This window comes from Scyliorhinus torazame, chromosome 2, assembly GCF_047496885.1.
Source record: "Scyliorhinus torazame isolate Kashiwa2021f chromosome 2, sScyTor2.1, whole genome shotgun sequence".
In the NCBI taxonomy this organism is placed as follows: domain Eukaryota; kingdom Metazoa; phylum Chordata; class Chondrichthyes; order Carcharhiniformes; family Scyliorhinidae; genus Scyliorhinus; species Scyliorhinus torazame.
The window spans coordinates 163,985,242-164,004,174 of NC_092708.1; the positions used below are offsets into that span (position 1 = coordinate 163,985,242).

At 48.7% G+C, this 18,933-nt stretch overlaps 1 protein-coding gene across 4 annotated transcripts in view; it reads right to left on the reverse strand.

Moving 5' to 3' along the window:
• Positions 1 to 10,430: 10,430 nt before the first annotated feature.
• ftcdnl1 (formiminotransferase cyclodeaminase N-terminal like 1) overlaps positions 10,431 to 18,933 on the reverse strand; it is a 44,808-nt gene continuing 36,305 nt past the window's right edge. For all 4 annotated transcript variants that reach the window (XM_072479065.1, XM_072479056.1, XM_072479047.1 and 1 more), the window contains one exon: positions 10,431 to 14,824. In XM_072479065.1, coding sequence (XP_072335166.1) covers positions 14,385 to 14,824 — 440 coding nt within the window. In that variant the 3' untranslated portion in view covers positions 10,431 to 14,384. The remainder of the gene's footprint in view (positions 14,825 to 18,933) is intronic.

Consider the following 18,933-nt stretch of genomic DNA (forward strand, 5'->3'; position numbering starts at 1 on the left):
TCAAGGGATAATCTATTTTATTGGTCACTATAGTATATCATGTTTAATTTTACAGCTAAGAAAAATGCAATAGAATTCCATTACATAATCCTGAACATTTATAGATCCAGGGAGTCAATTTACTTCAGTGATTTACTTCAGGAGGCAGCACGATGGCACAGTGGTTAGCATTGCTGTCTCACAGCATCAGGGACCCAGCTTCAATTCCGACCTGGGGTGACTGTCTGTGCGGAGTCTGCACGTTTTCCCAGTGCCTGCGTGGGTTTCCTCCGTGTGCTCCGATTTCCTCCCGCAGTCCAAAGATGTGCAGGTTAGGTGAATTGGCCATGCGATTTAAAAAAATATAAATTTAGAGTACCCAACTATTTTTTTCAATTAAGGGGAAATTTAGCATGCCCAATTCATCTACCCTGCACATCTTTGGATTGTGAGGGTGAAACCCACCCAAACGCGAGGAGAATGTGCAAACTCCATACGGACAGTGACCTGGGGCCAGGATAGAACCCGGGTCCTTGGCGCTGTGAGGCAGCAGTGCTAACCACTGCGCCACTGTGCTGCACCAGGATTGGCCATGCTAAATTGCCCCTTAGTGTCGAAAGGTTAGGTGGGGTTATGGTATTACATGATAAGATAGAGAATTGGGCCGAGCTAGGGTGTTCTTTCGGAGGGTCAGTGCAGACTCAAAGGCCAAATGGGTTCCTTGTGCACTGTATGGATTCTATGATTGGGTTGCCTGTTGAGTGTAGAATGTAGGCCTGATGTATAGTTTTAACTTTTCATCACTGACAAGGCAGAAACATGGAGCATTTTGCACACATGCTGAAACCAGTGTCCAGAGCTCCAATCGAACTCCAAAGTCAGCTATTACCTGCCAACTCTCTGCTAACATTAAAAATATGTTGTTGTACTGCAACGATGGATGCAAGATTACAGCCAGAACTTTCAACTTCTGCAAAATGGAAAGTATTAGATCGGCCTGCCTTGAATAAAGCTCATCTAATTAACTTTGATAGCATGAAAGATCTGACAGTTGTATGACTGACCCTCTTTATTGGCCATTTTGCACCCCCATCAAAGTTGAATTTCAGCTTCATGGTCTGCATAAAAATGCATGAATTATAATAAAAGTGAAAGTGTAGAAAGACCCTTGACATAGGAAAGAACTTTGACAACACAGTAGGCATCGGTTGCTACTCTGTGACTAGGAGCACACATGCCTCTGTCAGAACATTGTGGGTTTTAGTCATGCTCCAAAGGCTTGTGTACAGAAGCTAGACTGAGACCTCAGTTGAGTATGGATGAAGTAGTGCTTTGGAGGTGCGGTCCATCTGCCTCTCAGCTGATGATATCACTAAAACAGATTAACTTGTCATTTATCTCATTGCTGCTTGTAGGTCTTTGATGTGCAGGAATCAGCTGTTGTTTTCCAACATTTCCAACAACACCAAGAAGCTCGATCCAGGAGAAAGCAACCTGCTGGAGAAGCACCCAATCCACCAACGGCAGAGAGTCACAGCTATGTGTACCATCTACAAGATGCACTGAGGCAATTCGCCAAGACTCCATCGACAGCATCTTCCAAGCCTGTAACCTCTACCACCTAGAAACATAAGGGCAGCAGACACATGGAAACAACACCATCTTAAAGCACCCCCCTCCCCTCACCCCACATGCCACACACCATCCTGACTGGGAACCAAATTGCCGTTTCTTCAATGTCACAGGGTCAAAATCCTGGAACTCCCTCCTTCCCAGAAGGAAAAAGTAGTAAAATAGGGAATTAAGAATATTGCTCTGAACTGGCCTTGTATACCTTGAAATGAAACACCAGTAATGTGGGGGAAATGAGAATACTGGCCTGAACTGTTTGTACCAACACCACAGGGACTGCAGCAGTTTAATAAAGCAGCTCACCACCACCTTTTCAAGGGCAATTAGGGGTGTGCAATAAATGCTGGTCTGGCCAGCAACACCCACATCTTGTGAAATAATGAAAAAAAAAAGTTCTGCTATAAAGCCATCCCGAGAGAATGACATTCCAATTGCAATTCTCTTCCCATACCTAGTGGTGCACTAAGGCAGGTTTTTGTCTGTTTCCATAGCTAGAAATTCCCGAAACAGGTTGTTAGTCTGTCACCAGGGGATTCTCACTTGAGGGGCACTACTCCACGTCAATTGTGGCTGCCCAGGAGATTCTCCCACATTTACCGCCAGCCATTGGCATCAGAGGTGGATTTACACTTTGTGGGGCCCTGCGTTCACATTCATTTCTGGACCCCCCTCGCCCCATGACTTCATGCCCCTCCAGACCCAGCCCACCCTTGCCCCGCAGAATGCAAACTAAAATACACAAATTGATCACTGTTTTAGTGCTTTTTAACTTGTAAAAACTCACCTGTTTGAATAATTGCTGAATTGAAATCCAGGCTTACTGCTTGTCAGAATGAAGCTAAAGATGATCAATATGTGATGTATGTCTTGAGGCGAACAAACATGGATCTTGTTGATGAGCAATGAGATGGAAAAATCAGCTGATAACATCACTGCAGCACAGACTAGTGGGGACAGAATGAACCAGTCCTGTCCAGGAGCAAATACACCAATCAACAAGATGTGTCCGCTGCCATTCAGTATATTTCAGTTTCAAAAGTTAACTTCCTTACTTCCTCTCACAAAATCAAAGTTAGTGCTGTAAATCCAGATGAGTGGAGTGTCCAGTGAGTCCAAGTCCAATATCAGTGACTGTCAACAGGATTTTGTTCTTGTCTGAGAAGAGACTTTCTGAAGTCCAATCTCGACAGTGATGGGGGTTAGAACTATCAGCACGTGACCAGATGCAGCCATTATATCAGACCAGCAATGGTCCATTTTGAGAAACAGAATTTAAACAAGAGAATATTGAAGACGGACAGTTTTTAAGATTGTCTTGCTTCATCCCTTCTAGCATGGCAACTTAAAAAGGGTTTTTTCTACTCTTTTTCTTCACAAAATAATCAATTGCATTACCATAGGTAAAATCTTGTAAAGACACACTTTCACTCGTCAATATTGATGAACTTGTCAAATGTTCCTGACTCATAGTACTTCACAAATAATTTTTTACTCTTTTCAATACAGAAAAAGAAAATTCACCGGAAACAATTGTGTCCGGTATTGTTAAAAAGATTTTCAGAATGGTTTCTACATTTGGAAAGGTTGCTTCCAAACCATCATGTCCAAGTAGGTACAAATCATGTGGTGATCTCAAAGCACAGAGCTCATCATTATTGATGAAATTAATGAATTGTTTCACTTCATGTTCAAAAAGATTTGTATCTATGTCCTCCCGGTAGAATTGACTTAAGTTCTTACTGCAGTGGCTTGTAGCATTCTCATCCAAACTTTTGTCGAAAAAGACACAAAAGAAATCAACTTTTCTTCAGGGATTCACTTCTACCCTGCAATTGCACCAGCAAATTGCATTGTGTCACAAATAACATAGACAGTCTCAATGATGATCTTAACTTTCCCTTTCAAAGTGATTTCATTGTCTCCAGTTTCCTCAAACAATAACTTCCTGCATCTTATAAGCTTCTATCATCAGAAGGACTTGAATTTTTTGTGATTGATAGTGCCTCCGCTTTGTACTTTTCAAACTTCTCTGCTCAGGATTTTGCTTCGGTTTTCACACGTGATTTTTCAAAATTTGATGTGGCAATGTCTAATAATTTTTCCTTTTTATCAGCAAAGTTTGCTTTCAAAGCCAAAACAGTATCTACATGAGTGGATCAATTATTTTGATTGTTAAATGTTTTCCATTTGCCTGCTCCAAATGTGATTGCAACATATTCCACCAATGCATGGAAACCATAAAAAAAGGCATATAAATTTTGAACAAAGTCAAAACAATATAGAGCTCACTCACAGGATTCAGCTGCAGCATTGCAGATTAAATTCAAGGAGTGACTGGAACATGGAATGAATAATGCACAAGGCTTTCATTGTACAGTGTTGCATGTCAACCTGAATATTTATACCTGCCATATTTGCAGCATTATCAAAGATCTGCCCACGACAATTTTTGATGTCCAAACCAAAATTTGCAATGATTTCCAAAACACATGGGGCTGGATTCTCCGATTCTGAGACTAAGTGCTGATGCCGGCGTGGGAACGGTGGTGTTTTACGACCAAAGAAATGGCGCAAAACGGCCACCGACCCTCCGTCTGGTGGGGGGCTAGCAGGCACGCAGTGCAGAGCAACCGGCTCTAGCTGTGGATACGGACGGAGAATTGCCAGGTCCATGGCTGTGTCATGCAACATGTCGCTGGCCGCGCACGGACCCGGCCTGGCAAATAGTGACCTCTTTGGTCCAAGCCCGCCACCCCCGGACCACCCCCCTACCTGTGACCTCAACCACCACCAAAGCCTCCCCCTGCCCGCGGATTGGCTCACCCCCACCCCCCAACTGTGGCGCCACTGAACTTAGTCCCCAGCCACCACACCGAGTTCCCAAAAATAAATACCATGAGTGACCGACGCTGTTGGAAACTCGGCCCATCGGGGGCGGAGCATCGGGGCGAGGGCCTCAGGTAACATCCTGAACCCATCCATACGGCGTGCCGGGAGTACGCTGTTCTGGAGGGGGCGGAGCATTGCAAAAGCGGTGCCGCCCTCCGATTTCGTTGATTCTCCGGCCGATCACCGAACGTGATTTCAGCGTCGGAGACCAGAGAATCGTACCAATTGTCTCCAGACACCCAGAAGGGTGGGATTGTAGCTGGACAAAACAAATAAATTGCTCTTTAACTTCCCCATCGCTGGTCACATATTTTAAAATTAATGTTAATTGTCCACATGACACACATTTAGTGAATCACAGAACGATAGAATTCCTCCAGTGCAGAAGGAGGCCATTTGGCCCATCGAGCCTGCACCAACCCTCTGAAAGAGCACCCTACCTAGGCCTACTCGCCCACCCTATCCCCCATAATCCCACCTAACCTACAAAACTTTGGATATGAAGAGGCAATTTAGCATGGCCAATCCACTTAACCTGCATTTCTTTGGACTGTGGGAGGAAATCGGAGTATCCAAAGGAAACACACGTAGACATGGAGAGAAAGTGCAAATTCCACACAGTCACGAAGGAATTGAACCCGGGTCTCCGGTGCTGTAAGGTAGTAGTGCTAACCATTGTGTCACCGTGCCGCCCATCAACCATTATGGAATAGTATTTGGCATCTTTGACTCCATGAGTAATTTGATTTCTGAGCCACTCTGCCATTATAGTGATAGATAGCATGACTCTCCAGCCTCATTACACTCTCACTCAAGCTTAACGAGGCTGGTGAATAGTTGCAGTGGCCAAAGACGAGATCTACGCTGGGCGCCAAACAGTTTGCGATGCAACCGGCCTGCTCCCGCAGGCGAAATCGGGAACTCGACGTAGCGTGGCGAGAAACCAATTATCACCACTTAAGCCCAATTTCCATGCAATGAACGAGAGCGACGCCCTATCCCCTTCCGTCATTCATCAGCCTCCCCAGCAGTGCTCACGCTGGTGCCGATTAGTACTCCTTTTGAAAAACGTGAACCTGGCAGAAGGGCTTCCATGGGGAGCCGAGGAGGTGAGTAGCAATCCTTGCTCACAGGCAAAGAGCCCGGGGGTGCTGGGCTTACCACCCCAATGCTTGGTGGGGGATGGGGAACCCTCTACAGGGTTGGGGGAGTGCTGGGGGAAGGGGGGCAAGCAGGGGGTAATTGCTATAAGTATCAAATTGTTTATTTGATTCCACAGAGTTCAATTGTTAATCCGGATTAACCTTGCTTCAGAAAAACCAGAGTGCAAAAGATAAATTACGTGTTGAAACACAGCAGCCACAAGCTTCACTGATGTACCAAAACACATCACATAAATGCTCTGGCTTCCTCAGTAAATAAACTGATCCAGCCAGTTCTAACAGGACTACCAGGGAACAAGCTAACATACAAATAGCAGAGATTCAATAAAATGAAATACTTTTATATTGAATAATTACACAAGTTAATTTGACTTTCTTGCCCCAAAATTAAAACTATTCAGCAGCAGAAATTAAGCAATTTTAATTAAACAGTATGGACTTTAAACTAGAGATTGGGGGGGGGGGGGGGGGGGGGGGGGGGGGGGGGGGAAGGGAAAGTCAGGGAACCAAGAGGTGAAGTAATCAGTGGGAAGTGTAGCTGCTTAGGAATACAAAAAAGCACAAAAAGACAGAACTCAAGAGAGGTTACGATAGTCCCCACCCCACAAAATATGACACAGTGTATGGAAAGGCTCAGTAAACCAAGGTCCACCACACTAAGAAAAAAGGGACGGTCAATAGAGAATTAAAGGTGCTATATTTAAATGTGCGCAGTGTACGGAACAAGGTAGATGAGCTTGTGGCCAGATTGTGACTGGAAGGCATGATGTGGTAGGCATCACAGAGACATGGTTGCAGGGGGTTCAGGTCTGGCATTTAAACATCCAGGGATTCACAACCTATCGAAAAGACAGAGAGGTGGGCAGAGGGGGTGGGGTTGCCTTGTTAATTAGGAATGACATTAAATCAATAGCACTAAACGACATAGGGTCAGATGATGTGGAGTCTGTGTGGGTAGAGTTGAGGAACCACAAAGGCAAAAAAAACCATAATGGGAGTTATGTACAGGCCTCCTAACAGAGGTCAGGACCAGGGGCACAAAATGCACCACGAAATAGAAAGTGCATGTCAGAAAGGCAAGGTCACAGTGATCATGGGGGACTTCAATATGCAGGTGGACTGGGTAAATAATGCTGCCAGTGGACCCAAGGAAAGGGAATTCATTGAATGTTTACAGGAGGCCTTTTTGGAACAGCTTGTGATGGAGCCCACGAGGGAACAGGCCATTCTGGACTTAGGGTTATGTAATGAGCCAGACTTGATTAAAGATCTTAAAGTAAGGGAGCACTTAGGAGGCAGTGATCATAATATGGTAGAATTTAATCTGCAATTTGAAAGAAAAAAGGTAGAATCAGATGTAAAGGTGTTACAGTTAAATAAAGGTAACTACAGGGGCATGAGGGAGGAACTGACGAAAATCGACTGGGAGCAGAGCCTAGTGGGAAAGACAGTAGAACAGCAAAGGCAGGAGTTTCTGGGAGTAATTGAGGACACAGTACAGAGGTTCATCCCAAAGAAAAGAAAGGTTATCAGAGGGGGGATTAGGCAGCCATAGCTGATAAAGGAAGTTAGGGAATGCATCAAAGCAAAAGAGAAAGCCTATAATGTGGCAAAGAGTAGTGGGAAGTCAGAAGATTGGGAAGGCTACCAAAAAAATCAGAGGATAACAGAGAAATAAGGAAAGAGAGGATCAAATATGAAGTTAGGCGAGCTAGTAACATTAGGAATGATCGTAAAAGTTTCTTTAATTACATTAAAAACAAAAGGGAGGCAAAAGTAGACATTGGGCCGCTCCAAAATGACGCTGGTAATCTAGTGATGGGAGACAAGGAAATAGCTGAGGAACTAAATAAGTACTTTGCGTCAGTCTTCACAGTGGAAGACATGAGTAATATCCCAACAATTCCGGAGAGTCAGGGGGCAGAGTTGAATATGGTAGCCATCACAAAGGAGAAAATGCTAGAGAAACTAAGAGGTCAAGAAATTGATAAATCTCCAGGCCCAGATGGGCTACATCCTAGAGTTCTAAAGGAGATAGCTGAAGAAATAGTGTAGGCGTTAGTTATGATCTTTCCAAAGTCACTGGAGTCAGGGAAAGTCCCAGAGGATTGGAAAATCGCTGTTGTAACCCCCCTGTTCAAGGGAACAAGGAAAAAGATGGAAAATTATAGGCCAATTAGCCTAACCTCGGTTGTTGACAAGATTCTAGAATCCATTGTTAAGGATGAGATTTCTAAATTCTTGGAAGTGCAGGGTCGGATTAGGACAAGTCAGCATGGATTTATTAAGGGGAGGTCGTGCCTGACAAACCTGGTAGAGTTCTTTGAAGAGATAACAAATAGGTTAGACCAAGGAGAGCCAATGGATGTTATCTATTTTGACTTCCAAAAGGCCTTTGATAAGGTGCCTCACGGGAGACTGCTGAGTAAAATAAGGGCCCATGGTATTCGAGGCAAGGTACTAACATGGATTGACGATTGGCTGTAAGGCAGAAGGCAGAGAGTTGGGATAAAAGGTTCTTTTTCGGAATGGCAACCAGTGACGAGTGGTGTCCCGTAGGGTTCAGTGTTGGGGCCACAGCTGTTCTCTTTATATATTAACAATCTAGATGACGGGACTGGGGGCATTCTGGCGAAGTTTGCCGATGATACAAAGATAGGTGGAGGGGCAGGTAGTATGGAGGAGGTGGGGAGGCTGCAGAAAGATTTAGACAGTTTAGGAGAGTGGTCCAAGAAATGGCTGATGAAATTCAACGTGGGCAAGTGCGAGGTCTTGCACTTTGGAAAAAATAGAGGCATGGACTATTTTCTAAAATGACAAAATTCATAATGCTGAAGTGCAAAGGGACTTGGGAGTCCTAGTCCAGGATTCTCTAAAGGTAAACTTGCAGGTTGAGTCCGTAATTAAGAAAGCAAATGCAATGTTGTCATTTATCTCAAGAGGCTTGGAATATAAAAGCAGGGATGTACTTCTGAAGCTTAATAAAGCATTAGTTAGGCCCCATTTAGAATACTGTGAGCAATTTTGGGCCCCACACCTCAGGAAGGACATACTGGCACTGGAGCAGGTCCAGCGGAGATTCACACGGATGATCCCAGGAATGGCAGGCCTAACATACGATGAACGTCTGAGGATCCTGGGATTATATTCATTGGAGTTTAGGAGGTTGAGGGGAGATCTAATAGAAACTTACAAGATAATGAATGGCTTAGATAGGGTAGACGTAGGGAAGTTGTTTCCATTAGCAGGGGTGACTAGGACCCGGGGGCACAGCCTTAGAATAAAAGGGAGTCACTTTAGAACAGAGATGAGGAGACATTTCTTCAGCCAGAGAGTGGTGGGTCTGTGGAATTCATTGCCACAGAGGGCAGTGGAGGCCGGGACGTTGAGTGTCTTTAAGACAGAAGTTGATAAATTCTTGATTTCTCGAGGAATTAAGGGCTATGGAGAGCGGGTAAATGGAGTTGAAATCAGCCATGATTGAATGGTGGAGTGGACTCGATGGGCCGAATAGCCTTACTTCTGCATCTTATGGTCTTATGGTATTGGGGAGGGGGCGGGGGGGGGGGGGGGGGGGGGCGGGTAGTAACAATTTAATTGAAATGATCAGATAATCCAAATAACTTTAAATTAAGTAGCCTGTATAATAATAATGATCGCTTATTGGCACAAGAAGGCTTCAATTAAGTTACTGTGAAAAGCCCCTAGTTGCCACATTCCAGCACCTGTTCGGGGAGGCTGGTACGGGAATTGAACCCGCGCTGCTGGCCTTGTTCTGCATTACAAGCCAGCTGTTTAGTACACTGTGCTAAACCAGCCCCATATATCGATTACCTTTTGAGGTTTTGCACCATTGAGTGATCGTATATCGGTTTAAACTTGCAATTCCCCAGCTTAATTCCTGAGCTGAACTATACACCCCTGATGGCCCAGGTAGTTGGTGAGGGGAGGGGTTGGGGAGGAAGGGGTGGTATCACGCACAAAGACTGAACTCACCGGAATTACAAATTGCGAAAGTTCCAGGTTTAATTTGGAGTCCGTGCAGATGTCCCAAGTAGGGCTGTAAGATTGATATCAGTAGCCAAGATCTAGAGTATAACAGGGTTTTCTCCTGCCAATCACTCGTTACGTTCTGGTGCCATGCAAGAACAGAATCAGGCTTGGTTGTGATTCCCTCCAGGGTTGTACAATCTGACGGCGCTGTCCAAGCAGAGGGATGAGGAAGCCGAGCATCCACTCGGCATATCACAATATGAGTCAGCACCTTTAGAAGAATATTAATCTTCACACTGATGGCTCCCAATTATTTTTACTGAATTAACATAATCCTATTGTTTACTTATGGGGAGTTATTTATGCCAGTGAACTAAGTATGGCTCCTGCAAAGAATATTTTTACAAAATCAAATTATCTATTTCCCCCAGGGTGAAAAGTGAAAGAAATGTTTTTCAGTATCTCTACTGAATGGTGTGATCTGGAGACAGGAGATGTTTTATGCAAGTAAGTGGATTAGCCAATCCCCAATGAAGTGGCTGGGAGATCAGTCTCGCATCAGAATCCCTTAAAACAAACACTTGGAGCTTCCATTTTCTGAAGATCGGAAGACACGATCTGATTCCAAAATAGAGCTAACACTTCCTCATAGAGATGGTGGGCCAAGGGGCATTCTTCAGCACCCTGGGTGTGAAAATACTCCCATTTGATTCTCAATTGACTTCAATCGCAGTCTTGTTTTTTTTTAGTCGAAGTAATTGTGGCTGCCAAAACTGCAGATTATGATCATCATTTATTCAACCAGGAAGCCAACTAGTGATGAATTATGCAAATAGCCAGATGCAATTCGAACAGCTTACAAATAATTAAATTGTTCTTATATTTTCCCCATCCTGCTCCATACCAAGGCACGATATTCACATGGAAACTGATGAAGTGGGAGCAAGGATACATTGCTTCGTTACATCATGAAGCAGCTTGTGCGAATAACAAATTATTAATACATTGAAAACAGAAAGTGGTGGACAAACCCAGCAGGTCTGGCAGCAACTGTGAAGAAAGAAACTGAGTTTTTGGTTACAGTCCAATATGACTCTTCTTTGGTGCTAACTCAGATTGTGATTATTAGTTGATTAATACTAACACAAGATCTAGGCGGGATCTTCCGGGCCTGCGGAGGGCGTGGGGGGGGGGATTCCAGCGGTGTGGCTAGCGGGCAATGCAAATGGCCATTGACTTTGGCAGGACTGGAAGATCCCGCCACTGGCCAATGACGAGCCGCGTTTGCCACCGGAAAACCCGCTTTAGGGGGAGGGGGACTTTCTGCTGCAATAACCTCGGATGACATTCATCGAACTATAATTAAGCAATATATAGTGGACATATTTCTTCCCTCAGTCTGGGAACAATAAGTTGATCTCTTCTATGCATTTCTTGTGCCATATCCAAAGTCAACTATTTGGGTGAATAACACCTATCCTCCTCTTTTTAAGAATGGCCCAGTTTCAAACTTTAAACTTATAGAAAGGACATGGAAAGTACTTTAAAATTCTAGGCTTGCCACAGGAACTCAACATACAGAGTATCATGGTGTTAACTTGTGCTCACATTGGAGCTAGGGACAGGAGCATCTCATAGAATCATAGAGATCTACAGCATATGAAGACCCTCCGGCCCATCGCCTCTGCATCGGTCAAAAACAACCACCTACCTATTCTAATCTCAATTTCCAGCACTTAACCAATGGTCTTGTATGTCTTGGCATCACAAGTGTACATCTAAATACTTCTTACAGGGTCTCTGCCTCCACCACCCTTTCAGGCAGAGTTCCAAACTCCCACCATTCTCTGGGTGCAAAGGTTTCCCCTCACGTTCCCTCTGAACATCCTGCTCCTTACCTTAAATCTATGCCCCTTGGTCATTAATCCCTCCGCCAAGGGGAAAGGTCCCTTATTGTCTATTCTATCTATTTTATACATCACAATCATGTCCCCCCTCAGTCACCTCTGCTCCAAGGAAAACCGCCCCAGTCTATCCAATCTCTCTTCATAACTAACACTCTCCAGCCCAGGCAACATCCTGGTAAATCTCCTTTGCACCCTTTCCACTGCCATCACATCGCTCCGAAAATGTGGAATCCAGAACTGCACACAATACTCAAGCTAACCAATGTCCTAACCAATGTTTTATACAGCTCCAGCATAACCTCCCTGCTCTTAAACTCGATGGCTCGACTCATACCAAATGTCTTCTGAACCCTGTATCCACCTGCCATGCTACCGTAAGGAACATGTGTACATGCACACCAAGGTCCCTCTGATCCTCGGTGCTGCCCAGGATCCTTCTGTTTATCATGTATTCCCTTGCCTTGTTTGTCCTGCCAAAGTGCATCATCTCACACTCGTCCGGATTGAATTCCATTTGCCACTGATCAGCCCATCTGACCAGCCCATCCATATCCTCCAGTAACCTAGGGCTATCTTCCTCACTATTTACCACTCCAGCAATTTTCGTATCATCCATGAATTAACTGATCAACCCTCCTACATTAATGTATAAATCATATTTATAAAGCACAAACAGCATTGGCCCCAATATTGATCCCTGCGAGACCCCACTGGTCACAGGCCAGGAATTTCTAAAAATGCGGCTAAGTATTGATGTCGGCGTAAACACCGGAGTGTTTCACGGCAGCATGAACGGGCCACTTGGCCCAGCGATTCGGCAGCCCACCGGGTTCCAACATGGCGCCAGAGTGCTCCACGCTGCTCCAGCTGCCGTACGCGGCCCTGCACTGCTCGCCGCGGGTCCGCGCATGCGTGCAGCAGCCACACAGCGGGCCGGCGCGGAAGAAGGTAGGCCACACCCCAGATCGCGCGTGCCTGCCGATCAGTGGCCCCCGATCGCGGACCTGGCTGCCCCCCCGGAGTCCGATCCCCTACCCCCCACCAAGACAGCCACCGCAGCCCCGACGCCGAGCACCCGCCGGGTGGAACCATACCTGAACCACGCCGGTGGGAACTCAGGTCGCCGGAGAATTGCATCCCGGCGTCGGACCCGAATGGGTCCGAGGCCCTATTCTCAGCCCCCATGCCAAACGCCATTTTGGCGCAGAGAATCTCGGCCACAGGCTTCCAGTCAGAAAAACACTGCTCGACCATCACCCTCTGCGTCCTGCCTCTTAGCTAATTTGCCGAATTTACTTGGTGTTACAACCCTCATGGAGGTCATGGGGTATGGACTATCAGGTTCCCTGTGACCTCTGCAGAGCATGAACCTCCCTGTTAAAGGGCAGGACTTCCCCATAACAAGGGACGTCTGCTGGGTATAAAAACCCCAGCCTAAATGTAGGTCAGGACGGGAGTACTCTTCGGGGAGTGGAGACGAGTAGTGGTTTATTTCATTAAACCTTGTTCTGCCTCCAAACATAACATCCATTTCCTTGTGGTCACTCTGCTCGGATCCAATATTTGGGTTCCATGGAATCTTACTATCGATATCAGTCTCTCATGTGGGGCCTTATCAAAAGCCTTGCTGAAGTCTAAGTGGACAAGATCAAAAGCATTTTCCTCATCTACACACCTGGTCACCTCTTTGAAAAAAGCAATCAAGTTGGTTAAAAATGACCTTCCCTTAACAAACCCATGTTGACTGTTCTTGATTAATCCCTGGCTCTCCAAATGCACATTAATTCTGTCTCTCAGATTTGCTTCCAATAGTTTCCCCACCACTGAGGTTAGACTGACTGGCCTATAGTCCCTTATCCCTTCCTCCATTCTTGAATAATGGAACCACATTGGCACCTCTCCTGTGGCCAGATTGCCAGCACCAATGCTATTTCCTCCCTTGACCTCACTCAATAGCCTGGGATACATTTCATCTGGCCTTGGAGATTTGTCTACTTTTAAGCCTGCCAGACCACTCAAATCCTTGTCTATATTAATTTCTTTACTTGTGTTATTTCTCTCAGCAAAGCTCCGAAATTCTTACTGTGTCATCAGATATTAGCACATGAAAAAGCAGGAAAGAAATTCTCCCAATGAGCAACTGTTTGCTACAATATGACCCAGACCATCCCATGATCAAACCCTGTCTGTGCTGAGTCAGCTGATGTGAGCCTGACTGGCGATCCAATAGCGTTAATTGGCGTTACGTCATTCAGCCAGAGATTCCTTTCCTATCACCATCTAGCCCCTCCTATAGAAACAGCATCTGTGGCAGGATTGGTCTCATCTGTAAAACCATTAATCGTTGAATCATCTGTCAGCACATATTGTCTGGGCTGACAAATGCATAACTGTTATTTGCTTGAGAGATCAGGGAGTTTTCAACACCTTTGGAACTGTGACTACATATTTGCCAATGCCGTCAGTAAAACAGAAAGATTACATCTTGGACAGAAAATCAATGAATAAGCCAGCCCTGGGCCACTTTCATAATTTCTCATGAGATATGTCAACAGTGGCATTGTCAGAATTTTGGAAATCAGCTGCGTTTTTACCATCCCAGAGGAACCTGTTCCTATTTCAAATCATTTCGATGGTGTGCCCATTTACTGTTAATTTTACATAAGAATGAATTTCCACATATTGAAAACAGGTCAATTTTCTTGGAATATAATTATAAGACTCCAAATATTCATCATAGTGCATTCAGTTCTGTGAATTAGTTTAGTGAGAGACATGTTTAGTTTAAACAAGATTGCTTCAAGAGGCACCTATGTCTCTTTTACATAGTAATGGTCTTGTGCCTCTTCCAGAACTCTCCACACCCTTCCCGTATTGCCTGTTCTGCCAGGTTTTTACAGCGTTCAGGCGTGAACCCAACTAATGCAGTACCAACTGTTGGAACTTCATGGCTAGCAGCCAATTTTTTAATCTGCCTCTCTATGGATATTGGAGAAAAGTACAAGTACTCTTCCCCCTGTATATAATAAGAGATATATTGTGTGCTTTTTTCTGTCACAGACGATGGAGGCTTGTCTTTAAAGCTTTCCACATTACAGGCTATCTCCACTGTGCCCTCATGAGGAAAGGCCATTGCCTGAATGCCTCGAAGGCCGCCGGGATTGGCCCCTCGGACAGCACTGGCAATCTGCTGACCGATGTTCAGATCCTGCGTATCTATAGTCACATTGCAGTTCATAACATACGGACTAGCACCAATTCCTAAAAGGAAATAAAAGAAAATGACATTATAAATGGATGGCCCTTTTCAGAAACTGTTATCAATTTGATTTCAAAATCATTTCTGCTTCTAAAACCAGTATTTTTACCTTTCCCCAAATCACTTGTACGGCAAGCTTATGGGTTCTTTAAAGTCAAAGCAACAGAGGTATTGGGCAAGGTGGCATTATAGATACATGGGGCGATGCACAAGACAGGCCATGGGGCGATGCACAAGACAGGGCCCGATGGAAGAACTTTGTTGTGGCCTGAAGACTCACCTAGGACTCGGACGATAACTAACTAACTAATCACAGATAATCTAGATAAATGGAAGATAAGGGGCGGGATTCTCCGCAACGGCGCGATGTCCGCCGACTGGCGCCAAAAACGGCGCGAATCAGTCCGGCATCGTGCCGCCCCAAAGGTGCGGAATCCTCCGCATCTTGAGGGGCCGAGCCATCACCTTGAGGGGCTAGACCCGCGCCGGACTGATTTCCGCCCCGCCAGCTGGTGGGAAAGGCCTTTGGTGCCCCGCCAGCTGGCGCGAAACTGACTTTGCCGTGTGGCGCATGCGCGGGAGGGTCAGCGGCCGCTCACGGTATCCCCGCGCATGCGCAGTGGGGGGGGGGGGGCGGCGCGGCGCGATTCCCACCCCTTCCGAATATCCGGTGCCGGAGAATTCGGCAACCGGCGGGGGCGGGATTCACGCCAGCCCCCGGCGATTCTCTGACCCGGCGGGGGGTCGGAGAATCCCGCCCAAGTAGTCAAATTATCGCCAAAATCCTTTCGGGCGGGATTCTCCGACCCCCCACCGGCCCAGAGAATCGCCAGGGTGGGGAGGGCGAGAGTCCCGCCCCAACGCCGGCTGCCGGACTCTCCGGCGCCGGTTCTTCAGCAGGGGCGGGAATCGCATCGTGCCAGTCAGGGACCGTTGGCAGCGGCCGCCCCAGCGATTCTCCGCCCGACGATGGGCCGAGCGGCCGCCCGTTTTCGGCTGGTCCTGCCGGGCGGCCTGCAGAGTCCTCGGGAGGGCGTGGGGGGATCTGGCCCCGGGGGTCAGATTGGCTTCAGCAGTCACAGGATGTGGAATTTTAAGCTCATTGAAGAGACCGGAGTGGTCACTATCGATCTTGCTTTTTGAGTTGAACAGTTTTTAATTGAAGAGCCTCGTGAGCTTCTCTTCGATAACCAGGTTTCTCTGGCCTTGGTGCTGTTTTTGTCTACATTCATAGTTGATATTCAGCTTCCTCCTCTCGGGTGGCCTGGCCCGCAAACGGGGCCCACCGATCCGCGGACGGGCCTGTGCCGTGGGGGGCACTCTTTCCCTCCGCGCCGGCCGCTGTAATGGTCCACTATGGCCGGCGCGAAGAAGAACCACCACGCCGGCGCCGGCCTAGCCCCCGAAGGTGTGGAGGATTCCGAACCTTCTGGGCGGCCCGACGCCAGAGTGGTTCACACCACACCTCGGTGCTGGTACAGCCCGCCCCGCCGGATAGCGGAGAATCCCGGCCCCCTGCTTTTTCTAACAACAACTTGCATAAATTTGGCACTATTGGCGAAGTAAAACACCGCAAAAGTGTTTTGCAGGAACCATGGGCGGGATTCTCTGCAATCGGCGCGATGTCCGCCGACCGGCGCCAAAAACGGCGCAAATCAGTCCGGCATCGCGCAACCCCAAAGGTGCGGAATTCTCCCCACCTTGAGGGGTCGAGCCTTCACCTTGAGGGGCTAGGCCCCCGCCGGAGTGATTTCCGCCCCGCCAGCTGGCGGGAAAGGCCTTTGGCGCCCCGCCAGCTGGCGCGGAAATGACTTTGCCGTGCGACGCATGCGCAGGAGCGTCAGCGGCCGCTCACGGCATCCCCACGCATGTGCAGTGGAGGGGGTCTCTTCTGCCTCTGCCATAGTGAAGCCCATGGCGAAGGCAGAAGGAAAAGAGTGCCCCCATGGCTCAGGCCCACCCGCGGACCGGTGGGCCCCAATCGCGGGCCAGGCCACCGTGGGGGCACCCCCCGGGGCCAGATCGCCCCGCGCACCCCCCCCATCGGACCCCGGAGCCCGATCGGCGGGCGGGCCTGCGCCATGGGGCACTTTTTTTTCTTCCGCCTTCGCCATGGTCTTCACTATGGCGGAGGGGGAAGAGACCCCCTCCCATGCACGGGGATGACGTCAGCAGCCGCTGCCCACGCGGACTTCCATCGACCAGCGAAGACCTTTCGGCCCCGGCTGGTGTGGTGCCAGCCAGCAGAGCGCCAACCACTCCGGCGTGGGCCTAGCCCCTCAAGGTGAGGGCTTGGCCCCTAAAAGGTGTGGAGACCTCCGCACCTTTGGGGCGGACCGACGCCAGAGTGGTTCACGCCACTCCATCACGCCGGGACCCCCCGCCCCGCCGGGTAGGGGAGAATTTTGCACCAGTAGAGAGGGGTGATGAGGTTAGGAAGAGAATTTGTGGCCTTGACAGTTGAAGACATGGGGTGGGATTCTCCAACCCCCCCGCCGGGCCGGAGAATTGCCAGGGGTGAAGTGAACCCCGCCCCGACACCGGCTGCCGGATTCTCCGGCGCCGTTTTTTTGGCGGTGGCGGGAGTCGCGTTGCGCCAGTCGGGGTCTGTTGGCAGCGCCCCACTCCCCCGCCAATTCTCCGCCCCGCGATGGGCCGAGTGGCTGCCCGTTTTCGGCCAGACCCGCCAGCGTAAGTCAAACCAAGTCCATACCGGCGGGACCTGGCTCTGCGGGCGGCCTGCGGATTCCTCGGGGGGGGGGGGCAGGGGCACCGATCTGTGGACGGGTTTGTGCCGTGGGGGCACTCTTTCCACCGGAGGATTCCACACCTTCCGGGCTGCACAACGTCTCAGTGGTTGACGCCACTCCTCGGCGCCGGTACGGCCCGCCTCACAGGTTATGGGAGAATCCCGCCCATGGTTGCCAATGGCGGTGTGATTAAAACTGAGGATACTCAAGGCGAGAAATGATGGAGAGCAGAAATTTAGAGGGGTTTAGAGCCAGAAGAGGTTGCACCCGATAGGGAGGGAGAGACCTAGAGGATACAGGGTGGAGGACATGAAAGCAAAGAGAATGTGCCAGACTGTGAGCCAACATAGGTCAGCGAACACAGGAATGATGGGTGAATGGGACTTGGTACAAGTTAGGATGTGGACAGCAAGGTTTTGGATGATCTCAAGTTGATGTGGTACAGAAAATGACAGCATTGGTATAGTTGGATCTGGAGGTAACAAAGGCGTATGATAAAACTTTCAGTAGTAAATGCGTGGAGGCAGAATGTAAACAGGCAATGTTATTGAGATGCAAGTAAAGAGTCTTGGTGAGTTGATATGGAGTTGGAAGCTTATTTCAGAGTCAAACATGACACAGGCCGGGATTCTCCCGCAATTGGCGGGATGGCCCGACGCCGGTGCTAAGAGCGGCGCGAACCACTGCGGCGTCGGTCTGCCCGGAAGTTGCGGAATTCTCCGCACTTCCGGGGGCTAGGCCGGATCCAGCGGGGTCACGCCGCGCCAACCGGCGCCAAAGGGCTGCCATGGGCCGGCGCGAGTTGGCGCATGCGCAGAACCGCCAGTGTGTTCTGGCGCATGCACAGAACCGCCGGCGTATTTCCTGTGCGTGCGGAAAGGGTTTCTCCTCCGCGCCGGCCATGGCGGAGCCCTACAGAGGCCGGTGTGGAGGGAAAGAGTGCCCCCACGCCACAGGCCCGCCCGCAGATCGGTGGGCCCCAATCGCGGGCCAGGCCACCATGGGGCCACCCTGGGCCGGATCCCCCCGCGCCCCCCCTCCCCCCGAGGACTCCGCTAACCGCCCTCCAAGCCAGGTCCCGCCGGGATGGACCACGTCCATTTCACGCCGGCAGGACTGGCCGGAAACGGGCGGCTGCTCGGCCCATCAGGGCCCGGAGACTTGCTGTGGGGGCCACTGCCAATGGCCCCCGACCGGCGTGGTGTGATCCCCACCTGAAAACCGGCGCAGGAGAATTCGGCAGCCGGCGTCGGAGCGGGATTCTCGCCGCCCCCCGGCAATTCTCCGATCCGGCGGGGGGTTGGAGAATCTCGCCCATAGTTTTTGCAAAGTCTCATTCAATGGTCCAAATCTGTGTTTTT